The 27,102-nt window shown below is 43.1% G+C and overlaps 1 protein-coding gene across 1 annotated transcript; it reads left to right on the forward strand.

The window, feature by feature from the left end:
- Positions 1 to 8,143: 8,143 nt before the first annotated feature.
- LOC310788148 (heterogeneous nuclear ribonucleoprotein A/B-like) lies at positions 8,144 to 26,404 on the forward strand. Its single transcript, XM_083649666.1, has 10 exons — positions 8,144 to 8,203; positions 9,336 to 9,370; positions 9,942 to 10,142; positions 12,034 to 12,202; positions 18,360 to 18,518; positions 18,878 to 19,009; positions 19,216 to 19,342; positions 19,653 to 19,802; positions 22,760 to 22,853; positions 25,317 to 26,404. The coding sequence occupies exons 3-9, from the start codon at positions 9,973 to 9,975 to the stop codon at positions 22,834 to 22,836; spliced, it is 984 nt and encodes a 327-aa protein (XP_083505792.1). The 5' UTR covers positions 8,144 to 8,203; positions 9,336 to 9,370; positions 9,942 to 9,972; the 3' UTR covers positions 22,837 to 22,853; positions 25,317 to 26,404.
- Positions 26,405 to 27,102: the final 698 nt, after the last annotated feature.

The raw sequence follows: 27,102 nt of genomic DNA on the forward strand, positions 1-27,102 counted from the left end.
GTCTGTCTGTCTGTCTATGCTGTCTGTCTGTCTGTCTGTCTATGCTGTCTGTCTGTCTGTCTGTCTGTCTGTCTATGCTGTCTGTCTGTCTGTCTGTCTATGCTGTCTGTCTGTCTATGCTGTCTGTCTGTCTGTCTGTCTGTCTGTCTATGCTGTCTGTCTATGCTGTCTGTCTGTCTATGCTGTCTGTCTGTCTGTCTGTCTGTCTGTCTATGCTGTCTATGCTGTCTGTCTGTCTATGCTGTCTGTCTGTCTGTCTATGCTGTCTGTCTGTCTGTCTGTCTGTCTGTCTGTCTGTCTGTCTGTCTGGAGGAAGAGTGTTGTGTTCCTACCTGCTGCAGCTTGACCACTTTTACAACTGACCACTAACACTGTCTCCACAGCGACACTGTAGGCTACTGTGTGTGTGTGTGTGTGTGTGTGTGTGTGTGTGTGTGTGTGTGTGTGTGTGCGTGCCCTGTGCCCGTGGCTCGGGTCATGCCCAGACATGCCCCTGGCAGCAGGTTAGATGTTTCCAGGGTGAAGCAGGAGTAAACACTGTAGAGCTGCAGGTATTTTCATGTATTGTCTGGCTCCTCTTCTTCATAGATTTTCACCGAGAGCTACCGCAGCTTCCGGGCTTATTAAATAGCCCTTGACATCATTTCCTGAGCCAACCCCCTTTCTCTCAATCACAGCCATCAAAATATGAATAGATATATAATACATATAAACAATCACAACGCCCTATCTGAGAGGAAGAGTAGCGATCCGTCACACCAGCTATATTTCAACAGTCAAACAGCCTACTCTTCATGTCATCTTTGCCAATGCATGGTCCATGGTGATAATATGCCCCTAAACACCAGTTTAATTGATAAGTTGGACATCGACATTGTCACACAAGGCTATAAGTCAGATATTGCACAGTTTAGTATATTATATTTATTTGTATTGAGTTATTGAGACACCATTTTGGGAGTTATTACACAGTTACACGTTTCACCTTGTGTGTGTGTGTGTGTGTGTGTGTGTGTGTGTGTGTGTGTGTGTGAGAGAGTGAGAGAGAGAGAGAGAGAGAGAGAGAGAGTGTGAGTGAGTGAGTGAGTGATGTGTGTGTGTGTGTGTGTGTGTGTGTGTGTGTGTGTGTGTGTGTGTGAGAGAGAGAGAGAGTATGAGTGTGTGTGTGTGTGTGTGTGTGTGTGTGTGAGTGTGTGTGTGTGTGTGTGTGTGTGTGTGTGTGAGAGAGAGAGAGTGAGAGAGAGAGAGAGAGAGAAAGAGAGAGAGAGAGAGAGAGTGAGTGAGTGAGTGAGTGAGTGAGTGAGTGTGTGTGTGTGTGTGTGTGTGTGTGTGTGTGTGTGGGACGCGTCATCAGTGATGTTAGCTGGGGTTGTAAGGTGTTTCAGGTCTCTCAACATCATACACCCTCGCCCAGTAGACCCAGCTGAGGCCGATTAAGACCCCGACCCGCGTCCCAGAAGCAGCCGCTCACGGATCAGCCCACGTTGCCCGCGGAAGAGTTGATCACGCCCAATCCGCTGCAATAGAGTTAGTGCTACACCACACTATTGTAAGACCCTTCGGTGCATGGAGGGTCTAGGCCCTGTGTGGGTGACTCCAGGCCGGGCTCCTCCTACATCTCACCAGACCCTCCCGGGGAAAAGGCAATCCTACCATGGGCACAGAGGACGCCTCAAGAAGGCCTATACAACATACAACAACAATAATAATGATTATATATATATATATATATATATATATATATATACATATATATATTATTATTATATAATTATAATATATATACCGGGGATTTCTTGATCTGCGGTCAAATGTTCTGCCACTGATCTATCTATAGAGTACTGCAGCCAGGGATGATGTATTTTTGTAGGCTTAACCAGAAATCGCCGCCATGTTGGTTCTTATGGGGGAAATGCTATGGCATTTTAGAATGGGTATTTCGGTTAAATGCATGAAGGTCTGTGTTTAACAAAAGTTTATGGGAGTGGTAATTTCTGTCCAGCAGGATAATCTTCACAAACCTGGACCACTGTTATTACTTTTGAAGTGTAAATGCATTTTTTAAACACGATTTTCAGGAAACAAAGAAAAAGAAAAAAATCCCCATTCTAAAGCCCAATATAGCCTTTTCCCCTTAAGAACCAACATGGCGGCGATTTGCTACTTCTGACTCATTCCTGCATACTCCCTGCACAGTAACACTGGTGGAGGGAGTGTTGTTGTGTTTTGGCTGCCATGACCCTTCCATCAGCAGATTATCCTGCTGAACACATTTCCACAGACCTTATTTTATGCATTTAATCGAAATCCCCATTCTAAAATCCCATAGCCTTTTCCCCTTACAAACCAGTATGGCGGCGATTACTTCTGACTCATTCCTGCGGTACTTTTTAAGGATGACTGGCTGTCCCTAAAACAACATTTGGAGGCAGGACAAATATTGGCTCTAGTGAATGTAGGTTAACTTTACTAAACATTACAGGAGTTTCCAAACTAACAACTAACAAACTAATTGTGTTAATTTCTTGTAAATTAACCAATTGTGATGTTTAACAATTCATCAATTTGCTGTGGACCTCCTCCCATTAAGTACCCTGTTAGTCCATGGCAGGGATTTTTTTTAACAACTCAATTGTCTGTTGGGATCCATGGCATGGATCGGAAATTCTCATTGACTTCCATTATAACGTACTTTTTTGGGTCCCCCGGCCATTTTTCACAAAAGGCATGCATTTAACTTTTTAATGCTCTCATTATGGACCAAAGACCTTGAAATTTAACCTTAAAATTAAATTTTGGGGTTGGTTGAAAATGTGTGAGAATTACACAACTCAATTGCATCGTTTTCACATTGGTTTTAATGTTAATTTTGTACAAAACAACACTTTTTTGGGACCTCCAGCCATAAAAAAAAAAGACAAATCATGAATTCCCTGATGTTAGGCATTCATCCTGGAGTCGAGGCTTCAAATTTGTAGTTTCTATACTGTGTTTGGCTTATTTCCCCCATTTCAACCAGTTATGGCACAGCAATCAATTCCATGCAGTTTATATGAAATGTATGGGAAATGGATCCCTATGCCAAAAATGGGGAAATGGTAGAAAACGGAATTTTACAGTGCAAACCACTAATTTGAAGCTTTTACTCCAGGATGGATGCCTAACATCATGTAATTAATGTATTTTTGGGGGAAATGGCTGGGGCCCTAAAAAGGCACTTCTTTTTGCTTTTTGGCTCAAATCGTGCAAAAAAGTGCAGATTTTGGACTCCCAGCCATTTCCCCCCAAAAACATGAAATCCCTGGCCTTAAACATTCATTCTGGAGTAAAGGCTTCAAATTAGTAGTTTTCAGTTTCACTTTCACTTTTACTTTCACATTATGGCAACTGCATGTAGTTGCCATATCTCACCACCAGATGACCCCCCTTCCCAAGCCAAAACTTGGAAGAGAGTGAAACCCAGTGAAAACTAATTTGAAACACAATGAATGCCTAAAATTAGGGCTGGGAGTCCAAAATCTGCACTTTTTTTTTCCAATGGGGAATTCTCTTTCAATCTAACCCTGCAAAAAAAAAATCCAGCCATATTTGACATATCCCAGGCTATCATAATCACCCCAAGAAAAATCCACTTTGCATTTATGGGAAGGAAAATATATATATTTATACCATGGTCTGGGTGAATACTCGATTCTGATTGGCTGCAAGGTGTCCATTAAAAAGTGATATTGTACAGTGATAATGGACACCTAGCTAAATGGTCTGTTCACCGTTCATATCAATGCGCCATAGTTTCATCAGTGTTATCAGGAGAGCAGTTTGAGCTCTATACCCCCGTTAAGGGTTAATATGACAATTTTGGACGTTGAGAAAAAAATTGACTCGGTCAAAGTAAGTATTTAAATCACCCCTGTGTGCTCAGTTTATCAAAAATAACTCTTATTTACAATTTTGATTTTCGTTTCGGACATTTCTAACCTCGCGTCACCAGGCTCTTCTCGGTGACAAAGGAGATTTCCCTCGGCTCGTGCATGAGCGGGGGCCTTTGAGAGAGAGAGAGAGAGAGAGAGAGAGCTGCATTTCACCACATACAGCACACGCAGTGCTATGGCCCCGCTGCACTGTTTCACTTCCTGAACCTGAAAACTCTTGATCACCCTGTGATAAAGAGGAGATTTCCCTCGGCTCGTGCACGAGCGGGGACGAGCCCGGCCTTTGACACAGAGAGAGAGAGAGAGAGAGAGAGAGAGAGAGTTCTCTCTGCATGTCACCACATACAGCCCCCGCTGCTCTGTGTTACTTCCTGAAACTCTTCGCTCTTAAATGTTAATATACTTGGCCAATACGTATCTATCATACAAAATAAAGCAAGCTGCCAAACGGTAATGTCTTCATTTAATGTAGAACGCAAAACATCGTTAAACCCGCATTCCTGTGATAAAGTTAACGTTTGAGTCGGCTTTAAAACGGAGGGTGGTGGAATAGTGGGAGGGACTATTTTATTTCGTGGAAGACTGATTTACAGTATGAATAACAGACATTTAGCCATTTAGATTGCTTTATTTATTACACATGGAAATATAAATGACTGGTCTTATTGTTTTGTTGGCAAGTGACCATGGTATAAGCGGGTTAATGCACTTCGAGGTGTACATTATCACTTTTTAAGGGACTTCGCGGAGGCAAACCATCCTCGGCTTCGCCTCGGACGGTTCACGCCTCCGCGTCGTCCCTTAAAAAGTGATAATGTACACCTCGTCGTACATTAACCCTTACATATTTTTACTGTACTTTTTACTGTAGGCTATAGAGACAGTCAGCATCTCTGGGAACGCCCATACAGGCTCTAGGAACGCCCACAATAGACGCTGGGTTAGCTGGCTCAGCCTGGCTGGGGGCGTGGTCAGGGTGGGGTAAAAACCCCCGTTCTATCCATTCAGCAAAGTTAGAATTTAGCTGATAGACCAGCCCAGGCAGACACGATCAGGGATTTAACCACCGCAGTAAACGCACATCTGAGCAGATGTCTTGTGTTCTGCTCTAGAACCCCCAAACCTGTAGTTTAGAGCCGCAGCACCGTCTTTTGGTGAGTCAGCCCATGAGATATATCGGCGGTTTTACCCCACTCGTGCGCCAGCCGTTTAACATTTTGTGCGCGTTCTCACACATGCAGACTGTACCCTGGCATGAGGGGTTAAAATTCGGTGTAAGTATGGAAATGTTGGTACCCATAATGAGGGATGAAGTTATCAATGAATAAGAAACAATAAAAAATGTGCCTATTAATATTAACTAATTAATTATGAATATAGGGATCGGTGTTGGTAAACAAAGGGCACCTTATAATGGGACCCTATGGAGCCAACCTTGAGTGTCGTGCTAGCAGGCTGCACTTTTTACTAAATTCACTTAATTTTAAAAACTGCAACAGTTCACACAACTTTAACACGACATAGGCAGGCCCGTATCTAGCTATGAGGACCGGGAGGTCCGGACCTCCCCTAATATTTCAGAAAAAAAAAAAAAAAAAAGGCTCCATGGAAAAGCATGAAAAACATGGGATCGCTTTTATTTCTAAACGAAAGGCATGTCAGGCAGGAAGTCATCTGACGCCGCGTCCGCGGTAACTTGATTTCACTTGACAAGCGCAGGAGCCAGGACCAGAGAGCAGCAGCATGGTGGTGATGACTGTCTGCCTGGCGAGATAATTGAAAGTGAGCGAGCTGCGAGACAGTGAGCGAGTGAACGACAGACGAGGTGAGTGAGTGACACTGACAGATTTTTTAGCAACAACCAAGAAAGTAAGTGTCTAGTCTGTCTCTTAAGTAACGTTACCTGTGTGACACGTTGGGAAGCTACTGGCTAATCATGCATGATGCCAATTGCCAAGCTCCCGAAGTCAGGTATGCAGGTGGCTGTTTCATGCATGGTTTCAGTTTCATGACCCAATAAGTAACAAAAAGAGGTGGTGTAAAGTTAAAAACAACATAATATATTTTATTTTATTTTTCAATCGTTCCTATCAGGAATAAATAAATGTTATTTTTCATTTGGAATATACTAAACTGTATATATACACTGTATATATAGTATAATTATAGTAATATATATATTTGATAACTGGCAGGAGACAGGAGAGCTGAGCAGGTGGTGACATGAAAGAGAATATACTGAATAATGACATCACAACAGTATAATCCTAATGTTGATTTAGAATGATATATTACTCTAAGGGGCACTTTACACGAGAACGGTTTCCTATGGAAACGGGGAATTATTTTATCGTTTGTGCCTCCCGTTAAGACGGCGACGGCAAATTCGCGCTTAGGAAACGACACATTTTGAAACCACCCTCTAGAGTGGAATTGTTGGTGACGCTTCCCGCTGAGCGCTCCATGTAATCGGTTAGAAACGATAGTCTTCCCAGAAACTCTGACGTGCCTGCACACGCAACACACGCTTGGCAACATTGCTACACTGCGGCCGACTTCAGTTACATGTTCATAGCGTTACTGCTGCTGCGAGGAGCCGATGGCTGTACCCGGTCGGCATTTAACGTTAGGCAAGCACATCGACAGTGTTTTCTCACTGCAGCCTACACAGTAGACAGTGTCAGCACAGCCAGCGCTCCCGATCCTCGCTGCTCGTTAAAGATTTCCAAATAGGCTTATTCTGATAAACTGGTCACATCTATGTAACGTTCTCACCCGAAGAATATTACAACTTTAAAACAGTTTGGGTTTTTTTAGCTTGAAAACAGCTTTTTGGCAAGTCTAAAAATTACTACGGTAGCCGTAATCTACTTCCGTGTCTAAAACCCAGAAAGACGATTACGAAATGACGTCATGCAGAAGTGTCCGTGGAGCGACAAGCAACGCCCCGTTGACCATCACAATGCCACCTAGTGACCTGGCATGTACATTACGGCGTTTTAAAAATTCAACAGCGCTCATGTAAACGGGGAGAAGGTGTGAAGGAAAAGGTGTGAAGGAAACGCTATTGTGTCGTTTCTTCCAGAGACTGTCCTCGTGTAAAGGGCCCCTAAATATGGCTAAAGGGCGCCGCCGAATCCGCCTCCCCTTGCTGGACCTCCCCTATTTCGAAACTGTAGATACGGGCCTGGACATAGGCCTACATATATAGTAGCTACATCAGGCCCTTGAGCTAGGCTACTTCTGCTCTCACTCAGAATGTAAAAAATATAAGCAATGTGATGTTTGTTTGTTTGGCACAACTCATAGCCTACTAGTTAACTGCTGCAGTTCGGGGTGGCTTATCTGGGTGTCATGGTCGTGAAGTCACGCTGATTTATCCTATAGCCTATCAAAATCCATGCCATGGATGTTAACAGACAATTGAGGTTTTCAAAATAACAGTGTACAAATGTTAAGGACTCATGGTGGTCCCTGCCTGCACCCTACATTGAGAACCACTGAGATGTGGTCCTCAATATAGGGTCTAACAATGCCATTTTCTAGTCATTTTGTAAAGACGATAAATTGTTTAACTTGATCTGAAAAGTAACTGTTAATGGAGTAAAAAGTAGGCTATAATGCCGTCTAAAATGTACAGCATACAATGGAAATACTCAAGTAAAGTAGGCTACTAATGTAGCCTACAAATATGCTATCTCAAAATTGTAGGCTACTTATTTGAGTACTTCCCACCACTGGTCCCAGGTACAAACTACAAAAACAGTTTCAATTTAGATGCAACAGAGGACATTTTTATATTTTATTTAGCAAAAATCAATCCATAGAAAGAGTATAGGCTACGATAATAATATCATATAGCCTATCACCGCATCAATTTTAAGGTAGGCTAATAAAAAAACATACAGAAAGTCACACAACGTTATTGTATTGTGCAAGTGCGAAGCTGTGCGACAACAATTCAATACAATTTCTCGTAGGAATAACAGGTAGTACTTTGCATTAATACGGTAACGAAGACTGAACTGAACTGCGTACGCGAAGCGGGGAACAGGAAAGGGGAAGTATTTATTTTTGTGAGTGTGAGCAAGCAGCCAATGGAGAGGCTCTTTCATCAGGGCATGGGTTCAGACTAGCCAATCACAGCCGCTGTCATTTTGACGTGCCCTGCACCTCGGTCACATCCGGTCGTATATATTTTGCCACGAGTTAGCGGCGAATTTGGAGTGTCCATTTTGAGCAGCGAGTCACCGTCTCCTGCAGTATCTACAGTAAGAGCTGTTTCACTTTGTATCTGTGTTTAGATTGACCTCTCTGTGTGCAGCACTATGCGCTGAGCCCTCTCATTATTTTACACTCAGCTGCTTTACACCACTATTTCGCTAATAGTCAAACTAGCCCGCTGCCATTAGTCAAACGATCCCGCGAGCCTGTTGTGATTAGCTAGAAAGCTAACTGCTAGCTAAGAAGCTAACGGCTGTGGGCAGAGTGAATGGGCCGCAGCGTGATTAGAAGTTAACTGATGTGATTTTTGCATATATAAATCGCCATCATGTGTTTAGAAAGACGTTTAACGTTAGCTTAATGTTGAAGTCTGCTGTCGTTTTTTAGTGATGCGACCCGGTCTGTGATGCTAAGCTAACAGGCTAACCGGGCCTGCTAGCTAACCCTGCGGCGAGCGGTAACGCTATGAGCAAAGCGCGCTCGGCTTGAATGCTCAACATGGAGATTAGCCGTGTGAGTATGTGTGAGAGAGAAAGCGATGTGGATTCACTGTGAGCAGGCCACACGCCGTGTAGAAACACTCGATGCCGCAGATACATGACTGGCTCAAGGCGACAAGTCTTTCTGGCAGCAGCGCTTTGTTTATTATAATCAAAATGTTACCTTTTTATAATCTGTCTCCATCACGGCGTAGTTTGCTTTTTATGAAGACTGCAGTGATAAATGTCGAACTCATTCTTAAAATTTGCAGTGATGTTTCTTGTGTCATAAAACAAGAAAGAAAGAAACATCACTCAACCCGCTGATAATTATAATGTGCAAATGGTTGCAGCTGAAGCAATTGTAGTTATGTGATTGTTATCTTTGAGTCCACTACCGACCCCCCCCCCCCCCCCCCGGGTCTGCCCCCTGTTCCTTATTTCCATTTCAAGAAGTTGGTAACCCTATTTATGACTGACTTTGCAGACAAATTGATTTTTGAATGAGGTTTCCATACAAGAGAACAGAACAGGAACAATTTCATAGCAATCCCGCAAATTATTCAAATTTGAAGGCAAACTCACACACTTCCGTGTCAAATTTTACGTCATTTACATGTCACATGTACACATTTTACAGTTGAAGTATTTCAAGAACAAACTCTTTTTTTGATACTTAGATTTTATTCATTCTTTTCAGCAACAACAAACAAAGGAAGAAGAACAATCTATAAGGTATGGTTGAAAAGTGTGTGTTGGGGGGGTGTCAGCATTATGCAATATAAAACTGCAGTGGAGCATGGTGGCACTAACAGGAAGTATGTGACTATACGGCCTGGGGACCAGAACCGGCCCTTATGATGGTTCTGCTTGGCTTGGGAGGTTTAAGGCAAACTACACCATTTTACCAGAAGCAAAAAAAATCTAATGAGATGACTTAAATTAGCTTTTATTTTGAAACGCTTGTGTGCCTTGTCTGTCCTGTACAGTAGGTAAGACTCCTGCATAGTTTAATTTTGTGAATAATATGCTGTGTGGATGACTTTTATAATAAATGCTGCAGAATAAGTATGTTTTCTATAATTTAATAATATGTTGATTAAATTAGAGGTTACGACGAGACATGACAAAAAACATTGGCCCCTTGCAACAATCGGATTTCTCATGTGGGCACCCAGAAAAGATAATTGCCCAACCCTGGGGTAGATTATGAAAATATTGACAGATTGGACCCCTTGGCGGGCCGGTTCTGGGCCGTATGTTTGACACCCCTGATTTAGCGTGTCTCCTCTTTGTCTCCTGTCAGTCTCTTTGGGAGCGAGCGGACCGTGACCAGCATGGCAGACGCAGAGAACCAGCTGATGGAGACGTCAGAGGAGAACGGGCAGGAGGCAGAGGAGGAAAATGGGGCCGAGCTGCAGGAGTTCACCGGCGAGGAGGGCGGTGTCGAGGGGGAGGCTGGGGACGGAGGCAAGATCAACGCCAGCAAAGGAGAAGATGACGCTGGGTGAGTTGGAACCAACACTGCAGGGTAGGGACAGTGTTAAAATTTAACAAAATATTTTGGGGGCACTTAATTTTTTTTTATTAGTGCATAAAGTTGCTGTTTTTAATGTGAAATGAGCCCAGATTAAAATGCATACAACAGTAATCATCCCCACCTTGTGCTGAACACATACTATAGCTCAGTGATACTTAACTTGTGGCCCTGGGGCCAGATGCGGCCCGCAACAGGGTGCAGAGTGGCCCCTCTGACTATTTTCTAATAATTTCACGTTAGTTTTCATTGTGAATTAGAATCTAATTCACAATAAAAACTAACGTGAAATAAAGTTTGACTGAGCTCCAGCTAAATTGTCAAATACCACCATCTGCTCGCTAAACAAGCACTAACTTAACTAACTATCCGATGTGCACAACATTGTCAGACTAACCTCCGGCTGACACTAGGGATGCACCATATGGATTTTTTCAACCGATACAATAATCGATAAATCTCTGCTTCTCCTGGCCGATAACCGATAATTATTATAATAAAAAAATATATATACTTTTTTAAAAGTTTTTAACCTGTGTTTTATGCACACCTGGGGTTAAAAAATGCAGATGTAGTGAGCATAGCTCTAACCTAACAAAATCTGACATAATTGAACACAAAACAAAGAAAACTTCTGATGGCTATTAGGGGTGGGAATCACCAGATGCCCACGATACGATACTAAAACGATACTTGAGTCACGATACGATAGTATTGCGATATGCTAGTATTGCGATATACACAACGGACACTAGGGTTGTGCGATGTCACCAAAATATCCATCGTGCTTGTTTTATAGTGAAACATCGTTTTGAACGATGGCATCGTCATTTATGCCATCCGCCGCTGCAATGCACGTTAAAAGCAGGATAGCTGAGCTCTTCATGAGACCGACAGGCAGGCTACTACTCCTGCACAGAGCCAGGCTACTCAAGCAGTGTGTAACAGCTAGCAGTAGCTGCTGTGCTCTCAACTCTCCAGTCTCCTCAACTCTCTTATTAGGTTCAAAAGTCCACGCGAATCTAACATTATATCCGCCGGGAATTCAGTCAGTCAGTTTTCTGCCAGCTAGTTAAATTCAACACACACGCACATGTTGTTGGTCAGGATCTGTAACGTTAACGTTAGCCTATTTGTTTTGCGCCGTTCAATATTGCTAGTGCTGTATCAACTTTCCCTTTGGAAACAGGCGAGTTAAATTCACAGTTGAAGACTTGTACTCACTTTGGGTTGTAAACAGGAAAGAACGTGAAGTTTCTTCTTTGTCTTAAAATGTATCACAACAAAAGAACTGACTTCTCATGCGCAGGGGACGCCCCGGAGTCATTAAACAAGCGCACCCAGTGCAGAGAAGCACTAGAGCGGAGGAGGGGGAGGGGAGGCTTATCTGAGTCTGAACTGGGTGCGCTCGTTTAATGCCGCCGGCGCGTCCCCCATGCGTCACGGTGAGTGGACTTGGTATTTTTTATTATTAAAACGGCACACATTTATTTCGAACAGATAATTCATCACGATGATCCGATGTAGAAGGCTCAGAGGTCGATGGGGGGTCGGCCCATCACGATGGTCGATGCCATCGTCCATCGTGCCAACCCTAACGGGACACGTTCGTCTTTTTAGCAAATCTAGGTCAATTCTAGACTTGAAAGCAATGTCCTGTCCTGACCTAACCTTCAGTCTCCCTGTTGAGATGCATTTTGCGTTTTGCGTTTCCCTCAGAAATAAAATTATTGTTTAAATCATTGTCTTCATTTAGAAAAAAACCCAAAATAATAGCAAAATGCTGTGATGTTGACCCATGACTTGTGTGTTCGTTGAACTGCGTTTTGACTGCCCTGTCTCGTCTGTGTGGTCACTGCAGGAAGATGTTTGTGGGCGGGCTGAGCTGGGACACCAGTAAAAAAGACCTGAAGGATTACTTCAGCAAGTTCGGCGAGGTGTCGGACTGCACCATCAAGATGGACTCCAACACTGGCCGCTCCAGAGGCTTCGGCTTCGTTCTCTTCAAAGACTCTTCCAGTGTCGACAAGGTGGGTCAGGGTTCCCTACGCAGGTTTGGAAAGTATGGAAACGTATTACAAATGAATTTGATCATTTCCAGGTCTTGAATAGTTTGGGAATTTGAAAAAAGGCCTGGAAAAGTATAATGGAAAATCTTGTGCTTAGGTTCCGATACAAACATTAGCTTTTATGTTGTAGAGTAGGAATGGAACTAGGGCTGGGTATTGCCACTGATTTCCCGACATGATTCCCATACACAAGGTCCTTAATCTATACGATTTTCCGATTCGATATCGATTCGGTTAGGCATATTTCAGTTACAATACCAATTTTGCTTGGATAGGAAAGATTTTCAAAGAACTAATTAATCTTAGTTAAAATTAAAATTGGCTGAGTGGGGCGGCACGGTGTGTCACGATTGTGATGTCACTTTAGCAATTGAGGAGATAATAGTCATGTGTGTTGTGGTGCGCAGCTGGCTAACGAGTGCTTTGTGAGACTATAGTTTTCTAGCGAATCAATCGCTCGCGCTTGTTGCCCGACGCTTGTATGATGAGGAGGAATCAAAATGCTTACCACAAAGAAAGGTGCGTAGCCCAAGTTGTGCTCTGTCTGTCTGCACTGACACTGTCGCAGTTATTACTTTTAGCTGTGTTGCTTTTTCATCAAGGCAATGTCCAGAAGATATGGGTTCATGAGTGTCTGCAAATGCAGATAGATAGATACAGTAGGAGCATGCATGTTGTCTGTTTCAATAACGAAAGCATCCTTACCGTTGAATGCTGACCAATTAAATATTGTTGCTGCAAAATCGGCCTCTTAACACTGGAATAAAGATCGACTATAGAGGCTATAAAAATAGACTATAGATAAATAAATGGATTCTTTAAACAATTATTTTATAACTTTGTTTAATAGTGGCAGGTAAATATTCGGGAACGTTACCGGCTGCATTGGCCGTCTAGGAAAAAAATGCCTAGCGGAATCCCTGGCGTATATGTGACAAAAATGCAATATTATTTTGGCCGGTAAAAAAATATGCCTGGCGGCCTGCCTGCTTATTATAATTGCTAGATGAATTATGAATTCTGCATAGCAGGCAGAACATACCCTTTCCTTCTATGTATATTAGCACCAAAGCCCTGTGTCTTCTGAAAAAGAAATAACTACCGGTATCTGTGAGCCAGCTATGTTGAAACTTACTGGCCTTTCCTTTCCCTTCTTTTATTTGTGTTCTGTTATAGAGAGTGAGGAACATGTACCTGTAGAACAACATGTATAAAATGAATGAACAGTTTGCCTGTTCATATCCTCAGAAAGGTATTCCTGTAGTAACTGCATGGCTACAGATGCAGGGACTGTTTCCTGTGGCTTAGTGGATTTCCTTGCTTTCTCTGTGGGCCTCCTGGGTGCTGTCTCTCTGTGGGCCTCCTTGATCCTGTCTCTGTGGGCCTCCTGGGTGCTGTCTCTCTGTGGGCCTCCTTGATCCTGTCTCTGTGGGCCTCCTGGGTGCTGTCTCTCTCTGTGGGCCTCCTGGATGCTGTCTCTGTGGGCCTCCTGGGTCCTGTCTCTCTCTGTGGGGCTCCCGGATGCTGTGTCCCTCTCTGTGGGGCCCCCATGTGCTGTCTCTCTCTGTGGGGCTCCCATGTGCTGTCTCTCTCTCTGTGGGGCTCCCATGTGCTGTCTCTCTCTCTGTGGGCCTCCTGGGTGCTGTCTCTCTCTGTGGGCCCCCCATGTGCTGTCTCTCTCTCTGTGGGGCTCCCATGTGCTGTCTCTCTCTCTCTGTGGGCCTCCTGGATGCTGTCTCTCTCTGTGTGGGGCAGCGCCCGGACAGTTTACGTCACGACGCGCCGGCCGAAAGAAAAACAAACACGTGTGAAGATGGCAGACACACACCCCTTGTAGTTGCTCACAACCAGCCAACAATTTAGCAAGCAATGCTATTAAAGCATCCACCCAACTCGGAAAGGGTGAAACGAATCACAAAATCCATCGCGACTTTTATTGCCATGATGGATAGGATATACGTCCGTACTCAGTCGTTGAGAACCAGGGATTCCGCACTTTGGAGCCGAGGTACAACGTCCCATCTCGCCGATTTTTTATTTTTTAACGACAGTGATCTCCAGACTGACAGCACAATGAGACAAAAGCTGAAGTTATGGACTCACTGAAGAAAGCGGGTAGGATATCTCTAACTTGTGATGCGTGAAAATCCATTGTTACTGCGCACATCATCACTGAACACTGAGTGGCAGCTAGCGTCTCATGGACTTCAAACAAGAGTGATGAGTGACTGGTGTAAATGTGGCAGAGATCTTACAACATGTAGAAGAAGTGATTCAGAAGCTGAAGTGGAGTTAATTTACTACAAGGATGCTGCTACAGACACAACTGGCACACTTGTGTTTCTTTTCCTGTTGGTTCTTTGCAATGCTGGGAAATATGTTGGCAAATGTAACCTTCCAGTTGAAACATCTCTTCAATTTGCTTTGTTAATAAAATATAATGGAAGTAAATTCATCTGTTTATTTTAATTATGGATCATTACAATGCAATTTAAATTCACTTTATTTTAAAAGTAGTCACATAGTGAGAAAAAGAAAGCATGTATTGCAAAAAAAAGATGCATCTATAATCGATGCATCGATCATCGTTTTATAATCGAATGTATAATAGAGTGCCTAGAGATTCCCACCCCTAATAAATAATAATTATAATATTGTAATATGGATGCCATTATTAAGTTACTTTACTTTTTTATATATATTTTTCTCTAGTTTGATCATTTTGTATAAACTGAACAGCAGCAGGTTTCTTAAAGAACTTGAAGGAAGTCAGTCCTCTGAGTTGGGCTTGGTGCTCTTTTCCTTTTGTTAGACGAGGGGTCTCTTGAAAAGTCTTAAAAAAGTCGCTCATCCCGATCTCGACTCTTCTCGTCCCTGGCACCTCAATGGTGGAACGAGCTTCCACCTTCAGTCAGGACGGCTGAATCACTGCCGATCTTTCGGAAAAGACTAAAGACACAGCTTTTCAGGCTCCATCTGGGCCCTTCTTGATCTAACTTCTTTCTCTTTCTAAAAAAAAAACTACTAACCTAAACTAAACTTGTACCACTGTTCCTTCAGAATTTGTAGTTGTCATAGACTATGCTCCATAGTTGATTGCTCTATTGCTGACAAAAATGTGTTATTCTAAGTCGCTTTGGATAAACGTGTCTGCCAAAGAATGTAATGTAATGTAAAAAGTAGGGGTGTCACGATACACTCAGTTCACGATACGATACGTATCACGATACTGGGTTCACGATAACGATACGATACGATTTTAACAATATTTTTTTAAACTTGAATAATGACAATATATGACTGGAAAAGTAGTATTTTATTTGAAATGCACAAATACAAAACATGCTGTTGTGGGAAATTGTTATTACAATAACAACTAGAAAAAACATGAGATTGGAGATAAGGCTTATCTTGAAATAGAATGAGTTACACCGTCACTTAGATTTACTTTGAACTAAAAGGTTTCTCAGCAGTATAAATTCTCATTATGCATCTTCAGTTTTTCTTCAAACTCAAACAACAAGACTTTTCTTAGTCTATTTTTTATGCATCTTCAGTTTTTCCTGTCAAGTAAACAGTTTTGCCAGAAACTCAATTGAATGGTTTCTCTCCTGTATAACTTCTCATGTGTCTCTTCAGAGACTTGTTCAACTGAACTACTTTCCACACATTGAACTTCAACAAACAAAGACGTTTCTTTGTCTACTTTTGAAAAAAAAGATTTTTTTTTTTTTTTTTTTTTTTTTTTCACGATATGAGATTTCATCTCAACGATACATATCGTGACGTTTTACTATCGCGAAATTTCGTGGGACGATATATTGTGACACCCCTAGTAAAAAGTATTGAATTTAACATCAGGATTGCTGCATATACCCTGCATTAACAAGGGACATGATCGGCTGTTTATGAGCCAGGGAGGAGAAGCGCTCTTGGTTTTTTCATGCAGCCATGAGTTACCGGTAAACTATCGAACGTTCTATAATTTTTTTTATTGTATTGATGACGTGTCTCATCTGTATATATTCTATGACCCAGCCCGTCTCACAGGCCAGTGGGCAGTGGTGACTGATGTCATATTAGTAAACAAACACAATCCATTGAATTTGAGGGAATTGGGCCTGGAAAGTCCTTAAAGTCCTAGTATTTGATGTTTAAGAAGATGTGGGAACAGCTTGAGAACACAGCTGCTGTTGCAAGCAGCGTTCCTGCTTAGAACGTTACGTTTCAACAAAAAACAAGGTCAAGGGATTTTCACAAGTCAAACTCTGGTGAATCCACAGTGAACCAGATGAATGCCAGTCAGTCGACAGCAATTGGCGAGCTGTGTCAAACAAATTCATAATTCATCGTCCCCATTAGGGCTGTCCCAAACCACTATTTTCCATTAATCGAACGACAGTGTTGACATTGTGACATTACTAATGTCACATAATGTGACTATATACCGCAAAGGCTTCCATTAATAGGCCATAGCCTCAATCACCATTGCGTTAACTCACGATCACTTATTTTTATTTTTTATTTTGATGAAAATCTTTGAGATTTTAACATTAAATCAGGATTCAGAGAATAAAGTTGGGCCAGAAGATGGACTGCTTGCTGCCTGGCCAACAGGATGGCCTGCTGCTTGGTTCAGAGGATGGGCAGCTGTCTTGCCTGGAGGATGGGCAGCTGCCTGGCCCAGAGGATGGACAGCTGCCTAATTCTGAAAAAAATAAGTCAGAATTCTGAGATTAAAGTCAGAATTCCAAGTTACTGTCAGGATTTTTAGGGAAAAAAATTCGAATTTTTAGGGGGGAAAAGAAGCATACTGTTAGATGTGACATCACTGAGGATGTTACTGATGATGTCACTGATATTGATGGTGTGCGCAGGGGTGGCCAAACTACAGCATGCAGGCCAACTGTGCCCCGCTGCCTGTTTTTAAAGTGGCCCGCCATGAATCTTGCTAAACGTTTTAAAGTTTTAAAGTTTAAAACTAAACCACGCAAAAAAAAAACGCAAAAACAAAAAAACCTGATCCCCCACACACACACACATTTTGTTTTTCCCATTTATAACCATTGGAAATGGGTTATACTAGAGTACCCTGACCTGATCTATTTATTTTTGTCTGTTTTGCTTTTACATTTTTAATACTGAATGGATGTTTAATACTAAATACTAATGTTATGTTAAAATTATCTCCGTCTTAACCTGTTGGCACAGGATTTATTTTTTAACATACAGAAATACCCATTGTAATAGGTGAGCACATCAATAAACTATGTCACATATTTATTTAGGTAGAAATTACATTTTTGATGGCACAAGGGTTTTCTGGTCTAATTTCCCCCCCGCTTTCAGTGTAAACGCGTTGAAAACTGCCGCGCTTAATATTGTTTGGCCCGTGACTCCTTATATTTTTCTGTATGCCGCCCACAACCAAAAAAGCCCCTGGTGTACTGGAATTTGAAGGTCTCGGGTCCCTAGATTTTTGTGACGTCAAAGTCGGGTCACAAGCCAAAGAAGGTTGGGAAGCCCTGTCGCAGAGAGTCGAGGATCGAGAGGTGGGGAGTGGCTGGGGCGGTGTAGAGAGGTGGGCAGGGGGAGTGGCTGGGGGCGGTGTGGGGGTTGGAAGCCCTGTCGTAGAGAGGTGGGCAGGGGGAGTGGCTGGGGCGGAGTAGAGAGGTGGGCAGGGGGAGTGGCTGGGGCGGAGTAGAGAGGTGGGCAGGGGGAGTGGCTGGGGCGGTGTAGAGAGGTGGGCAGGGGGAGTGGCTGGGGCGGTGTAGAGAGGTGGGGAGTGGCTGGGGCGGTGTAGAGAGGTGGGGAGTGGCTGTGGCGGTGTAGAGAGGTGGGGAGTGGCTGGGGCGGTGTAGAGAGGTGGGGAGTGGCTGGGGCGGTGTAGAGAGGTGGGGAGTGGCTGGGGCGGTGTAGAGAGGTGGGGAGTGGCTGGGGCGGTGTGGGGCTTGGCGGAGCTCTGCGCTCTCCGAGTGCATGTCTAGTAATTGGATTGTTTCTACTTGTGTCGATTTGTTTTCTACAAATGTGAAATGCTAAGTTGTATTGTGGAAATGTTTCTTGTACATCAAATGTTAGACCTGACTTTAATGCTGCCATACTTGTGTCTTTGTAGGTGCTGGAGCAGAAGGAGCACAGACTGGACGGGCGTCAGATTGACCCTAAGAGGGCCATGGCCATGAAGAAGGAGGCGGTGAAGAAGATCTTCGTTGGGGGTTTGAACCCCGAGGCATCTGAGGACACCATCAGGGAATACTTTGGAGCCTTCGGAGAGGTCCGCTATGCCACATGGCTAACGCTAAACCGTTAATTTGTAGCCTATAGGCCTGTAATACTATCTATTACATATCTAAATGCATTCACATTTAGGCTATGTCATTTGGCCGTTATTTTGCCTGTAAAGTTAAATCCTGGAATGATGCGTCCGCAGATCTATAATTTTTGCTAGCAGCCCCGTCCAAATTTGTTTAACTTTTAATATAGAAGAGGGTCAACATTTATAAATGTATGTGTACCACTATGAGAATGGATTTCAGCATGCAGGCTGGGCAGAAGCACAACAGTGGGAATTATTGAGGCAAAGAAGAAAAAGAAATGTCTAAACAACAACGCTCTCTCTGCCTATCCCCCCAGATCGAAACCATCGAGCTTCCCATCGACCCGAAATCGAGGAAGAGGAGGGGCTTCATCTTCATCACATACAAAGATGAGGCCAGCGTCAAGAAGTGTCTGGAGAAGAAGTTCCACACAGTTGAGGGCAGCAAGGTACGCGTACACACACACACACACACACACTAAAGTGTTGATAAGAAATGCTAAGGAAGGAAACATTCATTAATAAAAGTGACTAAGAACAAGGCCAGTGTCTAGAGTTGGAGATGTGACAAACTGAGTATTGAGCATTCATAGGGAAATGGAACCCTGGATTGAGACTGGTGCATCCCTAATTGAGACGTGTGTGTCTTCTGCAGTGTGAGCTGAAGATCGCCCAGCCGAAGGAGGTGTACCAGCAACAGCAGTATGGAGGAGGCCGGGGGGCTTACGGAGGAGGAGGAGGAGGAGGAGGAGGAGGCCGTGGTGGAGGCCGGGGCCGTGGAGGTGAGGAGTCTACGCCTCCCTCTCTGTCTCTCTCCCTCCCTCTCTATTTTCTGTTTCTCTCTCTTCCTCTGTCTCCCTCTGTCTCTCTCTCATTCATTCTCATATACAATGATGCCGAGAGAACAGAGTAAAAAATTCACAAAACATTCAACATGAAATGAACAAGCAAACAGCAGAAACAGTTCAGAACACTGAGGGTGTTAGTTTGGTCTCAATCAGTTGAGTTTGTGAATATAGCGTTTCCACCTTGATTCGGTTTCTTTTCAGACAGAAAATTGACTGAAGAAATGAACTGTATGTGTGTGTGTAGGTCAGGGTCAGGGCTGGAACCAGGGATATGGAAACTACTGGAACCAGGGATACGGTAACCAAGGATACGGAGGATATGGCAGCTATGGAGGATACGGCAACTACGATTATTCTTCTGGTTACTACGGATACGGTGGAGGATATGACTACAGTAAGTTGAGCACATGCACAGCGCGCGCACACCCTTTCTCGGGTTGCAGAGAAACTTGTATGGCATGCTGTGTAAAGGGCTCATTATACTCAAGCTAGGCTCCGCGAGGCGGAGCTCCGCGAGTCACGTGCGGACCTCGTGCTGGAGCAGATGCTTTTATACTCAAGTGATCACTAAAGCTAAATGTGAAGTTAGTTGATGTAGAGCTAAATCTGTCTAGATTTTTTTTATGGAATATCTTAGTTTCAACTGTATTGAGCAACAAGGGGCAGCTTTGTGTTACGTGACCATCCCTGCGTTTGAACGGTTTATCGGCGCGCTCTCTCTCCACATAAACACAACCTCGCTCGACCACATGAACACAGAACACAGCAAAACAATGTCCTATCACTAAAATACACACAGGGCGCAGCTTCTCTCAACATAAACACACTGACACACTATTATATGGGCCAGAAGTGATCGCTTTGAGGGGAAGCATTTGTATAATTACATCATATATTTTTTTTTATGAAATAGCTGCATTATTAACTCATTGAGTGCCAGCCACTTTTGGAGAACGGACGCTCCCAGTGCCAGAGTTTCAGAGCGTTTTCAGTGATTTCTCGAGGCCCACAGAATATTGTGTGATATTACTATGTAAACACCGAACACGCACAAAGAACGATGAGACTATTGTATCAGCAGCAAAAAAAAAGTTTATTGATATAATTTTCCGTTCTTTAGTTATCAGCCGGAGAAGATAGGTCAAAAACAGCAAAAACAGGCGTTTCCATCTAGAAGCTGAGATATTGAGCCTTTTGTGAAATGAAGCATTTCAAGCAAATCACTGACTCTGAAACTAATATTTTCTGACCTGAAACATCTGAACAGTAATTTCCTTCAATAAACAGCACCCACACCTCAACTCCAAACTCCTCCTCCGTGGGAGTGTCTCTGGTGGCTTTGCTCGCTCTGCTGGCTGCTGCGTGTGTCAGGCGAGTCTCTGCTGCCTGCTATGGCAGGCTCTGCTGCTTCACGGATCCACGTTCAGATGGTGGCCGCTCGTCGGGGGAGTCTGGATGGGGCTCGCGTTCGTCTGCGTTTCTGGGGTTTCGGTTGTGAGCTGGGATGAAGCTGCGTCCGATTATAGGCTTTCTGCTGCGCGTTTCAAAGTGCGCTGCACCCAGTCTATTTTCGGAGCGCTCAGCCTTGTGCGCCGGCTCCCAGCGCGACACTGAAAAGCCAAACCATTCTCATGAGAATGGTTTGGCTTTGGTTTTATTTTCTGGCGGCTAATCGTGTGGAGAAGCTATGCAGCAGAGACAGACATTTGTGGGAGCGGATTGACTGCTGTTTGCAGCTAACGTTGCCTCCAGGCAGCCAGAGCAATCTGTGCCGCTCTGGCTCATGCATCGGTTTCCCTTTCATCACGGGGCTTCTTCTGCTTTTTTTTCCTCAACTTTCTCTAATCTGGAGAACACTGTCGCCACCTAATGGGTCTGTAAAATAGGTTATACACATTCAATAGCTCCCATATTTTTATAGGAGATGTAAGAGGCTTTGATCCACATCCCACCGTCAAACAACGCAATTGACGAACATACTCGTCCTTGGCACTCAATGAGTTAAGAGACTTGCTGCTACCACTTGTTAGAATTGGTGGGAAAAGAGTGCACCTATCGTAGCGGAGGCAACATGGTCCCAACAATCGATTTCCCACCTGCATGTATACTGGGACAAGGACAGTAGTCTGAGTAAATGGCCTAATCAAGCTATAACCATAGCTCGACTTAACTGTGCCTGTAAACATCATGACTATCTCATAGCATGAGGTACCTGCATTTAATATTCCATTATAACAATTAGGTCATTAGACATTTCCAAAACAGTTTAACCACTAAAATAACATTTCAACAAACCAACAATGAAACACCCCTGCCTCTTTACACACTTGGTCTGACCCCCCGGAAACCCCTCCACAAACTACCAAGTGGTACGCTCCACATGCGGATTTCCGGTTTTGGAACGGCTTGTCTAGAGCGCACTACGCACAGGGACGAGTCATGCAGCAGACGGGTGCCAAACGATTCATTTGTGAAAAGTACATTAATAAATATACATTTAATTGCTAAGATAAATCTCCTGTCTTTTTATTATGCCTCCGCCGGCGATAGTCAGGCCGGAGGCATTATGGATCCGGGTTGTCCGTGATATCTGAGGAATGCCTTGACGGAATTTCATCAAATTTGCCTCAAACATCGACTTGGACTCAAGGATGAACTGATTAGATTTTGGTGGTCAAAGGTCAAGGTCACTGTGACCTCTCAAACGCCATTTTCCAGCTTGTTAATGCGATATCTCACGAATGCCTTGATGGAATTTCATCAAATTTGCCTCAAACATCGACTTGGACTACGCAATATCTGAAGAACGGCTTGATAGAATTTCTTCTGATTTGGCTCAAACGTCGACTTGGACGCAAGGATTTACTGATTCCATTTTGCTTATCAAAGGTCAAGGTCACTGTGACCTCTCGAATGCCATTTTCAAGCTTGTTAACGCGATATCTCAGGAATGTATTGATGGAATTTCTTCGAATTTGCCTCAAGTGTCCACTTGGACTCAAGGATGAACAGATTACATTTTGGTGGTCAAAGTTCAAGGTCACTGTGACCTCACACACCCAATTTCCAAGCTCTAACGCAACATCACAGGAGCGCCTTGACGGAATTTCTTCCAATTTGCCTCAAATGGCGATTTGGACTCAAGAATGAACTAATGGCGGAGGCATAAGTCCGCGTTGCGGTCGTTCTAGTTTTCACTGAAATGTTTTGTGTAAATGAGTACAACTACGACCACCACTGTTCCCTATCTGCCTGCTTGTTACTGGGTGTTTCACCTACTGATCATGGAGTAGCTGTATGGAAACCCGTCTCCCTGCCTGTCTTTCTGACCTGTCTCTCTCCTCTCCTCAGCAGACCAGGGCAGCGCCGCCAGCTACGGGAAAACTCCCAGACGGGGCGGTCACCAGACCAGCTACAAGCCATACTGATCACATGGGAGTGAAAGGTAGGCCATGTTCATACTGATCACATGTTGGTGCAAGGTAGGTTTGGTCATGGAAATTTGGTTTAAAGTCATGGAAATCCATTGGTCAAAATGTGTATGAACCCTGATGCAAACTCCACACAGAAAGGCCCTTTTTGACGACCCCACCCGAGCGGTGGGCACTCGAGGACATGCGGACGGGCACGCACTACTTCGGCACCCACAGGGTCCCAGGTGGGAATCGAACCCAGGACCTTCTAGCTGTGAGGCGACATCGCTTACCACTGCGCCACCGTGCCCCCTGTAATAATAATATATTAAAATAGTATATATTTTTAATAGGACTGTCAAACGATTAATTTTCTTAATCGCGATTAATCGTGCGATTAACTATAATTAATCGCGATTAATCGCATCTTTATATCGCATGTTTAAAATGCTATTGTTTTGCATTGCAAAGCATTTTTAAGTAGATATTAATAATTATTACCAATGTGTCATGATTGGGAATCAAATGAATGCAAATAAATGTACTTTGTGATCTTGAATTTTAGATTTATTTTCAATTCAATAGACGTGCAATGTAGACAGGAGGTCACAAAATGTCTACAAAATGCATCTTGAATAGAAAATAAATGCACAATAATTGTAAACACTCCAGAACGCTCCAGAACTGATACTTCCGGCGGCCGCGCTGTGGAGCAGTCGAAACCCAAAATGACACAGCCGAAGAAGACTATCTGAGCTAAAAACATTGGCACTTCCTTGTGAATAATGGCTCAGTATTGGAAACTGTGTATTGATAACGTGACCCGCGCATCCGAGACTCTGAAGGAAGAATGAGAGGAGTCTCGCGCTAGCTAGCTGGCTGCTAGCTACGGAATTAAAATATCACCGCAGTACACGAGTTTGAAGCGAGCGATCACCTAGATTGCTCGCCTCAAACTCGATGTACTGCGGTGATATTTTAATTCCGTTTTACACAAGGTGCAAACTACGGCTCTTGACTTATCCACTGTGCCATTTGGGAAGTAAAATGAGCCATTTAAAAGCGTATTGCCGTCATTCTCTTCCATGCCTGCACAAGCAGGAGACAGGAAACCGAACGGCTTGACTACAAGTACGGTGCGACGAAGGGACAAAATAGCGGCATGCGATTAAAAAAAAATAACGCGTTATGATCGGCGCGCGATTAACGCGTTAACGCTGAGAGCCCTAATTTTTTATAATAATACAACATCTGCCTTCTGAGCACAGGCAGTGGCCGATGCGGATGAATTAAAAACGGCATTAATCGGCCCCAATTAATCGGCCGGCCGATTAATCAGTCGATCTCTAGAATCGATATCGTAACATGATGGAACTTGTGATTCCCACCCCTACTTGAAAGCCATTTTTATTAATTCTGTTGTATTGATACAGTGCATAGAAATTATGGCAAATTAAGACATTTAGTTTTGCAATCTCAAACTCATAATGGATGGTAAGTGTTAGTTAAACGTGTGTCGCTGATGTAACCGCTTACAGTTCGAAGTGGCGATTGGGTTGAAATTTATTGGAAGGGTCTTGAAAAAGGTCTTGAATTTATCTTCAGGATTGCTGCATATACCCTGATATCATAACATGATGGAACTTGTGATTCCCATTCCTATTCACTAACTGAAGTAATTGCTCTGTAAACTTTCTGCCTAAAAAGACTTGACTGGTCATTCAAATGAACAGGCCTATTTTTATCTATTTCTGACTTTTTACATATAAAACATATCACTCATTTCACTCAAAGCTTCCCAAACACCCAGTAATGATGCATGAATTGTGTTACAGACTGAATCAGTGTGTTTTAGGTTCCAACATAGATGTGCAAATTAGTGGCTATAATAATCAACCATAGCGACTGAGAACTTTAATTCCTGAATTAATCACAGATTATTTTTCCCAGCCCAGTTGAATATACTGTACATTTAAGTTGACACACTTCCCATGGGCCTCAGAAAGGTTGAAAGTGTGTTTGATAAAATGGTGTGGGCATCTAGTTTCCGGCATCTGCCGGTTTCCATTCAGGTTCTGTATGGCTTTAAAAGCTGGATATCAAGGACAAATCCACATCAACACTTTTTTTCTTTTATTTTTTTTGGGGGTGGGGGGGGGGGGGGGGGGACAGAGACAGACAGACAGACAGACAGACAGACAGACAGACAGACAGACAATCTCCTTGATGGTTCTGTAGGAGTGAACTGCATTGAGCAAGAAATTCTACTCACCTGTGAGGACCTGCTCCGATGACCTTACATTACAGAAGACCTGATATTGTCTGAGTCAGAAGAATTATAGACGGATGTTAAGTAGTAAATTAAACTTCCTGGTATATTAAATATAATTAACTTTTTTTCACCATACACCGTTTGCATCCCTGCATCAACAGATCACTGAAGATAATTAACAATTCTCTCTAACCTTCCCCCTCCATCTCTCTGCCTCCCTCAGGACTCGAGTGATCCGGTGTGACTCTGCTGCAGGAGCGACACACTGGGCTTGACTCGACCTCTTTTATGACAGAAGACCATTTGTACAGAAACCATCAGAATAAAATGTAACTTTTCCACGTGTTTTTTTTATCCTATTGTTTTTAGGTTTTATTTCCTTTTTTTTCCCTGTTAGTGCGTTTTCTTTTTTCTTTTAATTTTTTTTTCCCTCCACATTTCCAGCGCTGGAAGTGTAATTTTTACTGTACTTTTTGGTACCTGTTTTGATTCTAATGTATTGTAAGGGTTGTATTTTACATGTTTGCTGGCTTTACAGGAGAAACCTTGATGCTGTAAAGGAGCTTTTTTTTGAAAAAAATAAAAATAAAACAGTTTTCAGTAATTTTTCGTTCTGGTGCTTCCAGACTCTGGGGTCGCAGTTAAAAAGAAAAGAAAAAGTCACTAAATGGGTGTTTGCTTCCAGGTTTATGGGATTTCCTGGACCAGATGGACAGTATAAGATCCAGCATTACCCAGTGAGCCAGTTAACCTGTCAAATGTAATGTGGATATTGGTCTGTGATTATGCAGAATGTCAATTTCATTAGTGATGTCAAAAGACGACTGGCTATTGGCTAACTGAATAATCATGCCTCTTCACAACCCTCTAGATTGGTCATTTTTAAATGTGGGGTCCAGTGCACCAACAAGGGATCTTTATTTCAGTGATAACTCCTTGAGACCTGAAGAGACTGTCCGCCTCTTGCTCGCCCCCTGCAGGCTTGGCTCCTCCATTGTGCATTGACTTAACCTGGATCTGTCATTTCTAGACGCATGCAGAGGTGTGGGATGTCATGGAAAAACAGGTTCTTAATAACGTTGCAGCGGTCTTAAGTGCATGTTGGGGGGGGGCAATCCTATTTCAATGCATCATTTAAAACGGGAGTAAAGCTAATTGTTTTAGTTTTTATGCTGATTTAATTTGTGTTGGTAAAGTGCCATTGGTCTTAGAAATTACCGTTCTGAAGTTTAATGTCTAAGTTTCTCTGCAGTGAGCTCCGGCTCCTCGGCTAGTGTCTGGCAATTTATTAGTAATAAACGTTCTGATTTATAATGATTTGTGTATTTCTAATGCTTAATGTTACTGTTAAAGATAATCTGTGAATATTTAAGAATAAGCAGTAAGTCATTAGGCAGACATTTAAAATGGGTGTTAGCTGCAACGATTAATCGGTTAGTTGGACAAAAAATATTCATCGCCTACTATTTTTAATATAAATATTGTGCCCTCATTTCTAGCGTTCCTTGTATAGAGCTCAACGGGCACGTGACTTTTCATGACGTAAGTTCTGCGTCAATTTTCTTAATAGACATTTCGATAAATCCAAATAGAACTAGTTTTAAGGCTCGAAAGAAGCCAACAAGTCTACCAGAGAATCTTGAGTGACCATAAAACACTTTAAGCGACAACAAAAAATAACGTTATTCCCCTGACGCGGAACTTCTGGGGCAAATTACGTCACGAAAAGACACGTGCCTGTTGAGCTCTATACTTTGTGTGCTCGCCTGCTTAAAGCCATTGTTGTGCACCGCAACCCCTCGCAATATAGTAGTGAGATAATCGATTAATCTTGAATTTTTACAAAGAAACTAGAACGACCGCACCGTGGATTTATGTCTCCACCATTAGTTCATTCTTGAGTCCAAATCGCCATTTGAGGCAAATTGGAAGACATTCCGTCAAGGCGCTCCTGAGATGTTGCGTTACAGAGCTTGGAAATTGGTGTGTGAGGTCACAGTGACCTTGAA

Source organism: Poromitra crassiceps, assembly GCF_964638095.1.
Source record: "Poromitra crassiceps genome assembly, chromosome: 1".
In the NCBI taxonomy this organism is placed as follows: domain Eukaryota; kingdom Metazoa; phylum Chordata; class Actinopteri; order Beryciformes; family Melamphaidae; genus Poromitra; species Poromitra crassiceps.

Excerpts from the sequence above, each read along its gene's own strand:
- LOC310788148 (XM_083649666.1), top strand. The coding sequence starts at position 9,973 with ATGGCAGACGCAGAGAACCAGCTGATGGAGACGTCAGAGGAGAACGGG. Across the intron at positions 10,143-12,033 it reads AAAGGAGAAGATGACGCTGG|GAAGATGTTTGTGGGCGGGC; the intron begins GTGAGTTGGAAC and ends TGGTCACTGCAG. Across the intron at positions 12,203-18,359 it reads ACTCTTCCAGTGTCGACAAG|GTGCTGGAGCAGAAGGAGCA; the intron begins GTGGGTCAGGGT and ends GTGTCTTTGTAG.